At 32.4% G+C, this 13794-nt stretch overlaps 1 protein-coding gene across 6 annotated transcripts in view; it reads left to right on the top strand.

Moving 5' to 3' along the window:
- Positions 1 to 13794, top strand: part of LOC123713757 (prestin) — a 28992-nt gene that overhangs the window by 6811 nt on the left and 8387 nt on the right. For 3 of the 6 annotated variants that reach the window (XM_045667586.1, XM_045667588.1, XM_045667587.1), the window contains exons 2-11: positions 7345 to 7445; positions 7979 to 8140; positions 8254 to 8399; positions 8618 to 8675; positions 9005 to 9081; positions 9560 to 9724; positions 11706 to 11810; positions 12042 to 12175; positions 12597 to 12759; positions 13541 to 13621. In XM_045667586.1, coding sequence (XP_045523542.1) covers positions 7345 to 7445; positions 7979 to 8140; positions 8254 to 8399; positions 8618 to 8675; positions 9005 to 9081; positions 9560 to 9724; positions 11706 to 11810; positions 12042 to 12175; positions 12597 to 12759; positions 13541 to 13621 — 1192 coding nt within the window. Of the gene's footprint in view, positions 1 to 1203; positions 1286 to 5667; positions 6212 to 7344; positions 7446 to 7978; positions 8141 to 8253; positions 8400 to 8617; positions 8676 to 9004; positions 9082 to 9559; positions 9725 to 11705; positions 11811 to 12041; positions 12176 to 12596; positions 12760 to 13540; positions 13622 to 13794 lie in introns of those variants that run through there. The other 3 variants (XM_045667584.1, XM_045667585.1, XM_045667582.1) reach the window with 2 other exon arrangements.

The following is a 13794-nucleotide window of genomic DNA, read 5'->3' as shown; positions in this document are numbered from 1 at the left end:
CAACAGCGAAGCCTTTTTCTGTTTATCGAGCTGCTTATTAAAAGCAGAATTGGATAAATGTTTTGTAGCTGTAAAGGAATGAATAAACATAAATTTTGAATATTTCGATATTTACATGAATTTTAAATGCTTTTTAATTTGATCTTGATTTGTCTAAGTAGTCATAACAATGGAGATTTTATATCCCTTATCAAAATCACTTAGTTACGCAATAGCTGTTAGGTGACAAAAGTCAATACACGCTTATATTTAATGATACAATGTTTTTAATTACAGTAGATCACGCGTTCATGATATTTCCATAATAAACAGAGATATCAATTGATTGATTATTTTTGGTATAGGTATTACAAACTCCCCTTAATGATATCCTCAATTCAAGATGTTTTAGCGCGTCAATAAGATTTCTTATCATATGCCTTCAGAATCTTTATTGTCAAGGATTTAAATTTATCGATAATACTCGGTACTCAAGTATGACACTACTTCAATCGTCTTTTTTTCCGAGATACCTAGAAAGTTTCATAAGTATATCAGACCAGCTCAGTTTTTAAATTTATTTAAGAATATTTTTGAACATTTCTCTTCTACCTCGTACTTAACTACTTATATATACGTATTACTTTTGACTCATTAACCCAAAGATTTACTTTTACTTTTTTATTAATATTATGTAACTTTGTTTCTTTTTTGTTTAATTAATTAATTTATGCAAAGTACAAAACTTTAACATCAGTAGGTACTTTTATTTGTCCATATTAGGGTAAAAGAAATCGCTTGTGCGATGAGACGCCCGTTGCCGAAAACCCATGTAACCAGATTTATTCGAATTTATATTTAAGGAAAATAAATGTATGTAAATAAATAAAGTATCCAATTGCAATTTCTATTCTTATACCAGAAAACAATAAAGAATATACAAATTTAACGACAATTTTTACCCAAGTATGTCTTTATTAGTCTCATTTCTTATTATTTCTATACTGTAAACATGACAATATTATAGCTCTGCGCTATGTACGATAATACATAATATATTAGTGTCGCATATTATATTTATCAAGATTTATCACTTAAGCCATAATAATCCACACAACTTACATGAATGAAAGCGAGCGACACTAATCAAGATAAAATTGTAATCCGCGTAAAAATCACAAGATGACAATGAGATAATGTGTTAACCGTGAAGTGTTATTCTAGTGCTAGTGTAGTATCAGACGGTAGCCATGGGCAACGGCAAGGAAAGAGAACCGGAAAAAGAAAAGCTGAACCCAAGTGGATGGTGAGAATTTTCTTTTTTTCCATCATTTAATAAAATATTTCCCGATAATTCTTAATCTTGAATCTTAAAGTCTATTGTGTTTTGTCTTGAATCACAAGTTTATTACAAGACAAACAGATTATACGCAATCGTATTAATCGTTAATAATATTTTAAGTAAATATGTACACAATTTAGCATTTTTCATTTTGATGACTATATACGTGTATATTTATTTATATGCTGTAAAATAATTAAACGATAGGTTAGCTAGATGATTTTGTGTCAAATGTCCGAAATATACTAAAATCATCTGTAAATACAGAATTATTTTATGTTCGTCATGCTTAATACTATGTTAGGATTAAGCCAGAAATAAACAAAGTATTTCGACTGCAAATTTAAACTGTAGAAATATATAGGTTTTATATTTGTAATCTTTGCATGTATAAATATTCATGTAATTGTAATTATTTATTAAGACGATTGTCCATTGTGATGAATTGCTATTTATTTATTCAAGGCGCATATTTTTGCAATTCCTATAATTTAAATAGGATCTAATTTAAATTGAATTACAAAATTTAATATTATTTATGAAAATAATATTACAAAGACTATATTAAGTAACATGATTTTATTATATATATATATATTTTTTTTAATTTTGACTAATATTTTATTTAAAGAAATATTAACAATTATTTTATTCATTAGAAGAGTAGGACATACTTGTTTATAGAATACACATTTCCTAAACCAATTTTAATGATTGTTAGGACGACCTGATTTTTATGAATATTAAATATAACGTCCTGGGTGCAAGTCTTATAAAACAAAGAAACTTCGTTTCTTATATTATGTCGTATATCGGTCAAATCCTTTTTATCATTTTCTTATATATTTATATTATGTTATAGGATTTTGAAATCAAGACTTGACAGTTAAGGTGAAACTCGTGAATAAAGTTAATTATTTATCAAGGGAAATTTTATATTTTTATGAAGATTTTGAATACTATAAACTGTTTTTTTTTTTAACATCTAACTGTCGTACGATTCTTAAATATACCAATTGCATAGAATAAAGAGCCTGACTTTCCTTTGTTTTAATGTGAAACGTAAACATATACATATAGTGTTGTTAAAGTGAAAATATTATATGTTACTTTAGAAAGAAAAAAAAATACTTTTATTTGATCAAAGCTTAAATATATATATCTAGAAGATATACAAACGCAATCACTTTAATTAAAAATGGGCCCAGCTTTAAGTTGCTGTCACCAGCATCTCTGATCTTCAGTGGACCTATGAAAATTATCAAATTAAAAAAACGAACCAATATACAACATTAAACTTGACTGACACTCCAAAATATAACTCCTTTTTTTAAAGACGAGTCTCGAAGGTCTAACGAGAACAAGCTTCTTCGAGGAGATGCACTAAACTAAAAGCATTGCCTTTGCTTTTAGTTTACTGAATGTTCTCTAGATTTCTTATCCTAATACACTTGCAGGAGCTTTTTGCTGCTAGTGTGTTTGCTGAGTAGTAATAATAAAGTTAAAATATTTTTTATAGTTTTGTATAAAATAAATAATTTACCAAATTGATACATTTGTGGTAGCGAGTGGAATCCATATTTCAAAATACAGCATTTAACGCACTGGCAAATCACTTCAGTAAAAACTTTTTTTAAACTCTTTAAGCAATTGTAAGATCTTCTCTGTAATAATATAAAGCACTGTTCTCTATAATCTCAACAAAGGAAATGCATCAGGAAAGTGGACAATATAGGTTAGCATTCGATTAATTAACTTTTAATGTTTTAAAAACATCACATGACCATAGTAGTGATAAGACTGATGTGGGGTGAGGTGCCTTTGGTTCACATTGTGCCTTGGACACAAACTACGCAATCTTTGACAAAACAATTGTACCTATCTAGTGCCACTTCGGAGGCAACTTTTAACTGGCGAGTGGAGCTTTATTGGAGTAAAGTATTTTTTGACGTCAATAACTTTTCCCCTGACATTAGATTTCAATGACGCACTGTGTACAAATATGGCTTCGAGCTAAGCCATATATCTATTTGTAAAATTTGTTTTCAAAATTAGCAAATTGACAAAAAATAAACATTTTTTTGTATAAATATGTAAATTCATGTTCGGACGCGTTTAGGATTATCATAATATACGTTTATTGCTATATGATTTGTATAGATCAGTGATGTGTTAGCTGTTTTTTGTGTGTTCAAGTATGTTCACTATAATATTGTTACGAGCAAGGGGATCGTTCGTCGTACGGCGTTCTAGAGTGCTCAGTCTAGTTTCGAGAAAGTTCTGAACTTCTCTCTCTCTCGTATCATTTCGTCCTTGTCTCACACCTAGAAAGATCGGTCTAGAATATTCCTTCATCAAAGGGGTATACCTAGGCCTGAAAACGGGTCTCCTGAAAACTGCACCAATCGACTACACATGTTCTGAAAACTAGGGTAACATTATGGAAATTACAATTTTCTAATATGTGATTGACCCTCTCCTGAAACGGTCAGAAATCATATTACAGCCTGCTGAAAAGTCCTCTAAGTAGTGGAAAAATCTAGAAACATTGCAGTCGACCCGTCTTCGTAACAATATATTAGGTCCTTACATATGAAATTGGCGTTTTGTATGGGAGGAACAAAAAGTCCAATATTTTTAAATATAATATATTTAATTAATCAAAGCATGAACCATTGTTTTCTATGCACTTTTGCCATCTCATAGGTAGTTCATTGATCCCTTTACTAAAAAAACCAGTCGGACAGGAATCAACAATATCTATGAAGGCGATTTGGTCTGCCCCATCAGAGTTAAATTTTTTCCCTTGCAAGAAGTTGTCCAAATTTCGAAAAAAATGGTAATCTGTTGGAGCAAGGTCCAGGGAGTACGGAGGATGTCTTAGACATTCCAATTGAAGCTCTTCTAATTTGGTAGCCGTCTGTTGTGCAGTGTGTGGTCTAGCATTGTCGTGAAATAGCAGTGGCGTGGAGCGATTGACCAGCCTAGGTTGTTTAGCCGCTAGCTTTTCCATCATGGTTTGCAATTGCTGACAATAGACATCAGCCGTAATAGTCTGGCCAGATTTGAGAAAACTGCAATGAACAATACCGGCACTACCACCAAACGCTTACAAGTAACTTTTTTGGGGTTCATTTTCGCTTCGCAGGATTTGGCTGGCTGGCCAGGATCCAACCATTGCGCTGAGCGCTTCTGATTATCGTAAAGAATCCATTTTTCATCACAGGTAATGATTCGGTTTAAAATACCTTCATTATTGTGCCGGTTCAGTAATGTAACGCAGCAGTCGACGCGCGTTTGCCGGTTTGCTTCAGTCAATTCGTGAGGTACCCACCTTTCAAGCTTTTTAATATTCCCAATTTGCTTCAAGTGAATTAAAACAATTTTATCACTAACACCGCAGCCTGCAGCTAACTCGGATGTGGTTTGCGATGGATCCGCTTCCACAATCGCCTTCAATACTTCATTATCAACTTGGATCTCAGGCCGTCCACGGGGCTTGTTCTGCAGGTCGAATTTTCCAGAACGAAAACGTTGGAACCAAAAACGAACTGTTTCTTTTGCAACATGAGCGCCATACACATCATTCTCCCTTCGAGTCGTTTCCGCAGCACTAGTGCCACGGCGGAACTCGTACTCGTAAATAATGCGATACTTTCAAGTTTTCCATTTTGTAAAATGAGTGACGCAAACAGAAAAAAACAGAAGAAAAAAAACAAATGAATGACGGTCATCGAAGCACAAATACATGAGTAAAAATTTGAATTTGAAATTCCTAACCAAAGAGGAGGTATTTGAGGTCAAAGTGGCCAGTACGACAAAACGCCAATTTCATATGTAAGGACCTAATATTTATCAGTCACGAGAAAAAAATTACAATTTTCACAAACTGTCAATTAAAACACGCGCCAACCTCAGCGACAAATAATTCGTTTATGATCACACTAAACGTTATAATTGTCATGTCAAAATTGATTGTATGTAATGTTTTCATAACAAATCTATTATGGGCAATTTACATATACATTTTTTCTCAACCAACGTCATGAAATACGAATATTTGACTCGCGTCGAAATTTGGTGTCAAGCACGTCTGTTCTTTCTTGATCTTGATCTTGCAGTAGTTGAATTACTGATAGGTTTCTTGATAGTAATGAAAACACTTTTGTCCTCTAAGTAACAACGCTGCTTTTACTCCTAAGAGTAGAATTGCATATTTTTTGTTTAAATTCGCGAAATATTGACCAAGAGTTGGTCGCTCATGCATGTCATAACTTCGCGAAATAACCTCAGTTTTATTGTAATTTAGTAGCGTGGCCAGTCGTTTTATATAATTAAAAATCGATTTTGCATAATTAAATAACGATTAAACGCTTTATTACTCAGTCTATGAATGCACGCTGTTGTGTCTTGAAGAAAATATCAAATATTTCATCCATTTCCACAACCTCAACAAAAGAAACGTTTACTTATGTGTTTAAATTGAAAAATTAAATTAAAGAAATACGGGTAGATATAAAAAAGCGAGCCATAGTGACATTGTATGTCGTGTTCTTACCTTATGTCTGTGTGTATCATTAGTGCCTGTAGCAAAGTTTCTAAGCCAGAACTCTGTTTTTGATAATAACAGTTTATGGAAATATAACAAGTGTAGTTATAAGTGGAAATTACCAATGCGTATATATTATTCAGTAATTGGCTGCCCCAATTAATTTTATCACAGCATATCGATCGCTAAAGGCCTAAATAATATGGGCCCAGATAATTGTATCGCAAAATGCGTTTGAAAAAGACGTTGTTATTGTTCGAAAATGATTTCCAAATACGTACACGCAATAATGATGAAGACATTCCTTTGTTACGGGACGAGGAAATCGATGGTGATGACCGGTAATATTTTAGGGATAAATATAATTTACGTATCATTAATTGTATCAAAAAATGTGTAGTTTTACAGACAAACCAGGTTCAATACTCTTTCGTTGAAATAATTCGTGTTGAATAAATTTATCTGCGTAATTACAGATAATACCAGCCAATTAAATGTCCTATAATATTGTGGGGTCAGTATAATAAGCGAAAGATATAAGGTTTCAAATTAATTACCTACATCACCCGAAAATGAACAGTAACGACAATTAGTAGATTGACTTTTATATTGCGTTCTCAAACCAAATAATATTGGGTTTCCTACCCACAAATTGCAATAAATTCTATTTTTTTAAATTAATCCCTTATTAATAAATGGACGAACCGTAGGCAATAGTTAAGTCAAAGCACCCAGTCATTGTTCAGAAGCGCGACACGCATAATTAAAGTTATAATCGCCAACCTTCGAAAGAAGATGGCGCTATGAGTAGATTAATGAACCTACTACTCTTTTATTCATAAAAATACCACTTTTGATTTTACTGTATCTTATTTCCTGTCTAATTATTTTTATGCTGATATGAAAAGGGACAAATTTATTGAACTTAATTAGTCTGGTTTATTGTATGTTATAAAACATCTGAAACACTCATTGCTATCTAACAGTTGCGCAAGTTACTAAAGATTTGGATCTTTGTTTGTTATAGATTAAATTGGAAGCAAAAAATCATTCACTATGTCTGAAATCTGTCTTTATCTAATCGTATTATAACCCATAGCTTATTAGGAATAGATCTCGGTTCACAAAATATTAGTTATCAAATTATGATATATAGTACTTTTATCTTTTTAAATGTGGCACTATTTTTATGAAGGTTTTTTATTTATTTATCAAAGTTTTTATTAAAGTAACAATAGCAGTCTTGCCAGAACCGCGATAAATTCATATAAAAAACAATTATTCAACTTGTTTTTTATGTTGCTTAATGTTAAGCGATCTCATAACTGGTACCAAATACCGTTGTATCGCCATAGACTTTTGCTTTCGAGGTACAGAGCCCAACTTGCGCTACAGGTCGTATCTGTACGTCATGCTCAACTCGTGTTTTTCTGTCTTTTCGAAAAAAAGTAAAACCTTGTTTTCTTTGTTCCAGGCCTCAGACGCCGTCAAGTCAGCAATTTAACGTGATAAGACGTGTCTACCACCAGGATGTACTTAATAAGGATGCTGACTATCATTTGCCTGACAAACCTCGTAAGTTTGTTAGGTTACGAACATATTCCTTACCCTAAGACTCCAAGACATCTAAAAAAGTATTAGATTTTGATACGGAAGTAATCTCTTATCTATATTAGTTATTGTAAATTGTCTGTCATTTGAAGTTTCGTATATTTAATATGATTGCCAAAATGAGATCGCTTGTAAGCCAATAAGGCCGCTGAAAACTTCCTAATTATTTTTATAATTTTATTTTATTTTTATAATTTGGACCATAAAAAGAAATCATATGTTTATGCAAGAAAGTGCTCGAAATGAGAACTAAAACGAGGTTCAGATTCTTTAAGAACCTATTATTTCAATAAAAAATATTTAACGAATTTATTACAATATTTATATCACTGGAATCATGCAAATAATGTTCGCAATTATATGTTATGTTATATTACTTATAATCTTTGATCTTCTGTTCTCGCCTCTGTATCCTGATAAATAGATTTCGTTGTTCTAATAAACAAGTTGCCCCATATGCGGTAACCTCACTATAAAACTTACGTATCTCATTTTAGTGAGCTATACGGCCAAAAAAGCGGTCCAGAGTTGCGGTTTTGGAGACTGTCTATTGAATTCGTTGCCGATCATAAAATGGCTGCCTGCTTACAAACCGAAGACAGATCTGATTGGCGATTTGGTCGCCGGCGCAACCACAGCTGTTATGCACATACCACAAGGTAAAGCTACTCCAAACATCAAACGGAAAAACTATTTTCGTATTGGGCAGTCCAATTATTGAGGTAGACAATTTTTTTTACTAAAAATAGGTAATAGAAAATGTAACTTTCAGGAATGGCGTATGCGCTGTTAGCCCAAGTGCCACCAATCATAGGGCTTTACATGGCATTCTTTCCCGTTCTTGTATATGTTGTGTTTGGAACTTCGCCCCATGTGTCGATGGGAACGTTTGCTGTAGCCTGCTTAATGGCTGGAAAGGTAAATTATATAAAAATATATTTACCAGCATATTCTAGTTCTCAGAAATTATATTTTTTATTAAGTGTTTAGTCAACATCGGATTCCGATGGTTTTTGTTTGGAATTTATTGAGAGAGATCAATACAATTTTTTCCGTATAATTAGTCAAAATCTTCACTTTACTTACATATGAATTTCGCGATGCATAAATTTCTTTTCAAAGCTTTGTTATTTCAGGTTGTAAACGAGCACGCGGCACATGAACTACCAATAAATGGGACCGATATTGCTGAAGGTAATTTAACCTTTGTCTTTAATTATTGATCCATTATTGTCTGAACATGAAATACGTGTAAAATCCGTTTACGCTACAAAATATGATAGTAAATTTATAAATATAATACCATTAGTAAACTATTCAAATTTTATCGAATTTTATTTGTTTGAACACTTGCAGACTTTTTAACCAATTGATATTTATTTTTAAAATATTTTGATATTAAATTGAAACTGTTTTTTACAAATTATTTTCTCATTGCACGCTAAATGTCAGATGCTTATAAGGGTTTAAAAGTGTAAACATTTTTTACTGAATTTAAGCTTATAGTAAAATTCCTTTTTTAGCAACGTTACAAATGACATCGCAGTACTCGAATGTACAGGTGCTTAGTACACTCACATTCGCTGTTGGAATAATACAAGTGAGTTACTTAAAATGTTCTACCAAAATAATCTTTTAAAACTGTCTCCTGTGTCCCCTGCATCCCTGATGTCGTAGGTCCAATCCCCGGCTGTGCAACAATGGTCTTTCTATCTTACTCATGAATGGTGAAGGAAAACATCGTGAGGAATCCGGCAAGCCCAAAAAGTCAACGGTGTGTTCAATTACTTGCCTATTAAAAAAAACTACTTATTACATAACAGATTGTAAAATCTGAGGCCCAGATATGGTTTGGTCGCCCCTGGTATTTGTTGTAAATTAATGCGGCTAGAAGAGTAAAATTTTGAGACTAGACTTATCGTGAACTATGACTCTTCTGAATTATAACTTCCCTTTATCAAACTCTAATGCGACCGTGCTACTGAACTTTGCCCTCAGTCTCCATTCTAATCTTAGAGTGGAGTCTGTAAGTGACCATAAATTTTCCCCTAAGACCCAATCGTCATGTTCTGTTGAAGGTAATGATGTGGGTACTACGCCTTGGAGCGGTGTCAACGTTACTCTCAGAGCCTCTGGTCTCTGGATTTACCACAGCTGCATCCTTACACGTGTTAGCTTCACAAGTCAAGGACCTCTTCGGGATAAGACTGCCTAAACTAGGAAGCAACTATAAAGTCGTCTTTGTAAGTAATCACCATGTACATACATACTTAAAACTTACAGTAAGGATTCATACGTATAATTTGTATTAACAATTTTCTAAACCTATTCATGTATTTATTTGCATTCCATAACGTTACAAAAGATGTTTATGAGGCTTAAAGCTAGGTACAATATTATGGACCCTGTTAGGGCACAGCAAAAGAAAGCATTACAAAACCTATATAACATAACTAATAGCAACAAAATAGCACATAAAACTTCACACTCCAGGCTAGTACCAATTACATAGAATAACATTTTTATTTTTTTATTTATTTAATTTTGTATATTAAGGGATTAATAATCATGAAATTAAGCTATATTTTTATCTTCTAGGTACTCATTAACGCTGTAATAACATTTACGTATAAGAAGTTTTTTTAGTTTGTTTGTAAATATATGTATCTTTTTTTCATTTCTTAGTGTCTCAGGTAGTTTATTATAAATTTTGATTGACATGACTAGTGGGCTTGATGCATGTATTTGTAATCGGGAAGATGGTAGGTTTAGGCGTTTTTTGTGTCGAAGTGTATATCTTGTCTGTATGTCTTCGCGTGTGGTGTAAAATTCTTTGTGTGTATGGGCAAATTTACAGATTTCCAAAATGTATAATGAGGGTAGAGTGATAATGTTTAGTTTTATGAAATGTGGTTTGCAGCTGTCTGTTTGTTCTATGTTAACTATGATCCGAATTAACTTTTTTTGAGTTGTGAATAGTGCTGGTGCGTCGGTGCTATTTCCCCACATTATTACACCGTAGTTTAGCCATGCATGCGCATAGGCGTAGTAGGTAGTTAGAGCGGTTTTCAGGTCCGTAGTCTTTTTAATTTCCCGGAAAGCATATAAAAATTTTGATAGTTTTGATTTTATTTTTTGTATGTGTGATTTCCAGTTTATGTTTGTGTCTATTGTTATACCCAGTAATAAAAATTCGTTAACTTGTTCTATTGTGTGGTTGTTAAAAGAGAAATTTAGAGAAAGTGGCTTTTTTTGACGGGGGTGGAATGCTATTGTTTTGGTTTTTACAAAATAATAATAAAATATCAAAAAGAAAATTAACACAAATTTAAAAAGTTTCGTAACTTTAACGATGGCAGCATTTCTTCGCTGGATTGCGATACATATTCGTGGAGCCAGGAAAGCACCAGCTCTGGTCACCGGTAGTATCTACCAGGTGCCAACTTAAATCTTTAATCTTTGTAATGTGTCCTACTACTGCTTACTATGAGTGATTTTTCTAAAATTATTTATATCAAATAAATATCTCGTGAAAAGAACGTTTTTTTCCTGCATTTACTTAGATATTAAACGTGAATTTACGGCATGAACGCGGCAATAACAACGATAAGCAGCGCTAATATCGAAGTAGCGCGCAAAGGGTCACAAATTTAAAGCTATTTGACTCCAATCCCCTAAAAAAGTATGTTCAGAAGTTCCAAGTCATAATGGTCAAATATAAATGAATTGATTTATTTACGCAATCTTTGTGCTACCGAATAGTCACCAAGACATTTTTTAATGTAAACATGATTGTAATCGTTTAACACGTTGATTATTTTGACGAAACTACAAACTACAAATGTGTGTTTATACTGTTCCGTGGGAATATTTTAAATAATATAAAAATCTACTTCAAACTTTTTATTATTAATCCGCGTTGAACAAAGCATATAAAATATATTAATGTAATGTAAATGCAGAAGAGAGTGCCTGCGTCTGGATGTACTCTCGGGGCTTAACTCTGACGTTTTACTCTAAGGTAATCCCCACGCTTATAAAACTTAGAAAGTCTGATTGAGCAAAATGTACACTGTTGGCTGGTACAGTGTTATTATTATTACGATGTGGTACCAAATAAAACTTACTTTAAATACACTTAAATTGTATATAATATTATAAAATAAACAATGATGTTTTAATTTAAATTTTCCAATCCTACCTACGAAATATTTTTTCTTCCAGACTGTCATAGAAGTTTTCAAAAACATGTCGAATTTGAATTGGGCAGCGCTTATAATCTCGTTCATTACATGTCTCGTCATATCGCTCAATAATGAAGTACTTAAGGTAACAGTTTAAGATACGCTATATTATTAAAATTTATTGTCGAATTTAATTTTACTTAGAGTAAACAAAAAAGTGCAAAAGCGCAACAATCCTTTATGGAAAGGATTTTATAAGAAACAGAAAGTCTGTTCTGAAAAACAAGTGAATGAGTCTTTAGTGTTTAAAATATTCTGTAGTTTGTCTCAATGAAGGGACAATTTCGTAAAATTTAATTTCCACTATTTATTTCAGCCGTGGGTCAGCAAGCGAAGCAGGATACCGGTGCCTATAGAGTTAATGGCGATAGTTATAGGCACTCTAGTGTCTAAATTCGTTGACCTTAAAACTAACTACGGTCTTTCACTAGTTGGTACTATACCTACTGGGTGAGTATTATACGTTTTTAATGACATTAATATTCATTGCGACTGGTATTAGTTGTTGAGTTCATGTTATTGCTCAAAGCATTACAATTTTTTTTTTAATTTTTTTCACCTTTTAAACTTGATACGTTTTAAATTTCTATCAATGAATGAATACACTGCGTGTGTTGAAAACCAACTTCATTTGTTAGGAAAGATGAATCTTTATTGATTTGTAAACTAATAAACTCAAAAGTAATAACATCCTTTTACCTTTGAATGTTATAAAACTAAGAATTTCCTGTAAAATTTTGATATCTAATTCATAGTTCTATCAAATTCATTAGTTCTATCATCATAATTATCGGAACTTTGTGAGTGCCAATTAGTTAATCATTAGATATCGGTGAAAGATTTTTAAAGAGATTGCTTCTCAAATTTTCAGTCTCCCAGTACCAGAAGTACCACCAATGCACCTCCTCCCAGATATAGCTTTAGACGCGTTCACCATAACAATGGTCACTTACACGATATCCATGTCTATGTCACTGATATTCGCAGCCAAGGAGAAATATGAAGTTGATGCTAATCAGGAACTATTAGCGCTGGTGAGTATATGATAAGCGCAAAGTGGCTAAGTGATGTTAACAGCAAATGAATTAATTTCTCCAAATATTTTATGACAAGAGAATAAACAAAACATTTATAATTATTCGTGTCTTTATCTTAATGTATTTGCATGCCCAATTTTGGTGAATGTAGTTTTTTATTACATTTTCATACCAACATTTCGGTTTATGTTTAAAGATAATAATATATCGTAGACGGGGTCATCTCCTACATAATATACTTACGGGAGTCACATTTTTGAAGTGAAACTTCTTTATCGGCGTTGGAAAAAAAATTACCGTCACATTTTTGGGTTACGCGTCACACTTTTCCGTTACGTGCCATATGTTTCTTGTCTCTACCACGGTTGATTCGAAGCTATTAATAACAAAAATATATAATAACGATAACAATGATAGTAATAAATCTATTACAATTAATGAAATTCTGTAATAATCTTAGTAGTAATAAGGTAAAATGAAATAATTGTATTCATGTCTATGATAATAAAAGCCTTTTGTTAAATTTTATCTAATTTAACTTTATTTAACCAATTTCTGTAAAGTTGCATATAGTAGATCATTTTTCGAAAAATAAGGTCCTAAAGAAGTTTCACTTACGTGTGTACACAAGTACAAGCACACATTTTTTAAGCCACTTTCGACTCTAAGGCAAATCTAAATAGGAATTTAGAAATTTTCTACAGCTCCATAGACTTTTGCCGAATCGTTTTAGAAACCTTGCTGTGCTAATTATATAATAAATTGTTTGTTCGTTCAGGGAGCGAGTAACATGTTCGGGGCGTTCTTTACGTGCGCTCCGATGTGTGCCAGTTTGTCACGGTCATACATACAGTATCAGGTATGAAATATTTAATATTACATTTGCTATTATTATTAGAAAATTAATTTTACTCATTAGTCGTACGATTTTAAATGTTTAAAAATAATTTCTATATACTTTTGCCCGCCCTATACATATAATGGATTTTATTAGCGTTCTTGACATATCCAATCGTTTATAACCGTTTAGGT

Source organism: Pieris brassicae, chromosome 8, assembly GCF_905147105.1.
Source record: "Pieris brassicae chromosome 8, ilPieBrab1.1, whole genome shotgun sequence".
In the NCBI taxonomy this organism is placed as follows: Eukaryota; Metazoa; Arthropoda; class Insecta; order Lepidoptera; family Pieridae; genus Pieris; species Pieris brassicae.
Note: the sequence above shows the minus strand (reverse complement) of the source record. Positions and strands in the feature narration are given on the sequence as shown.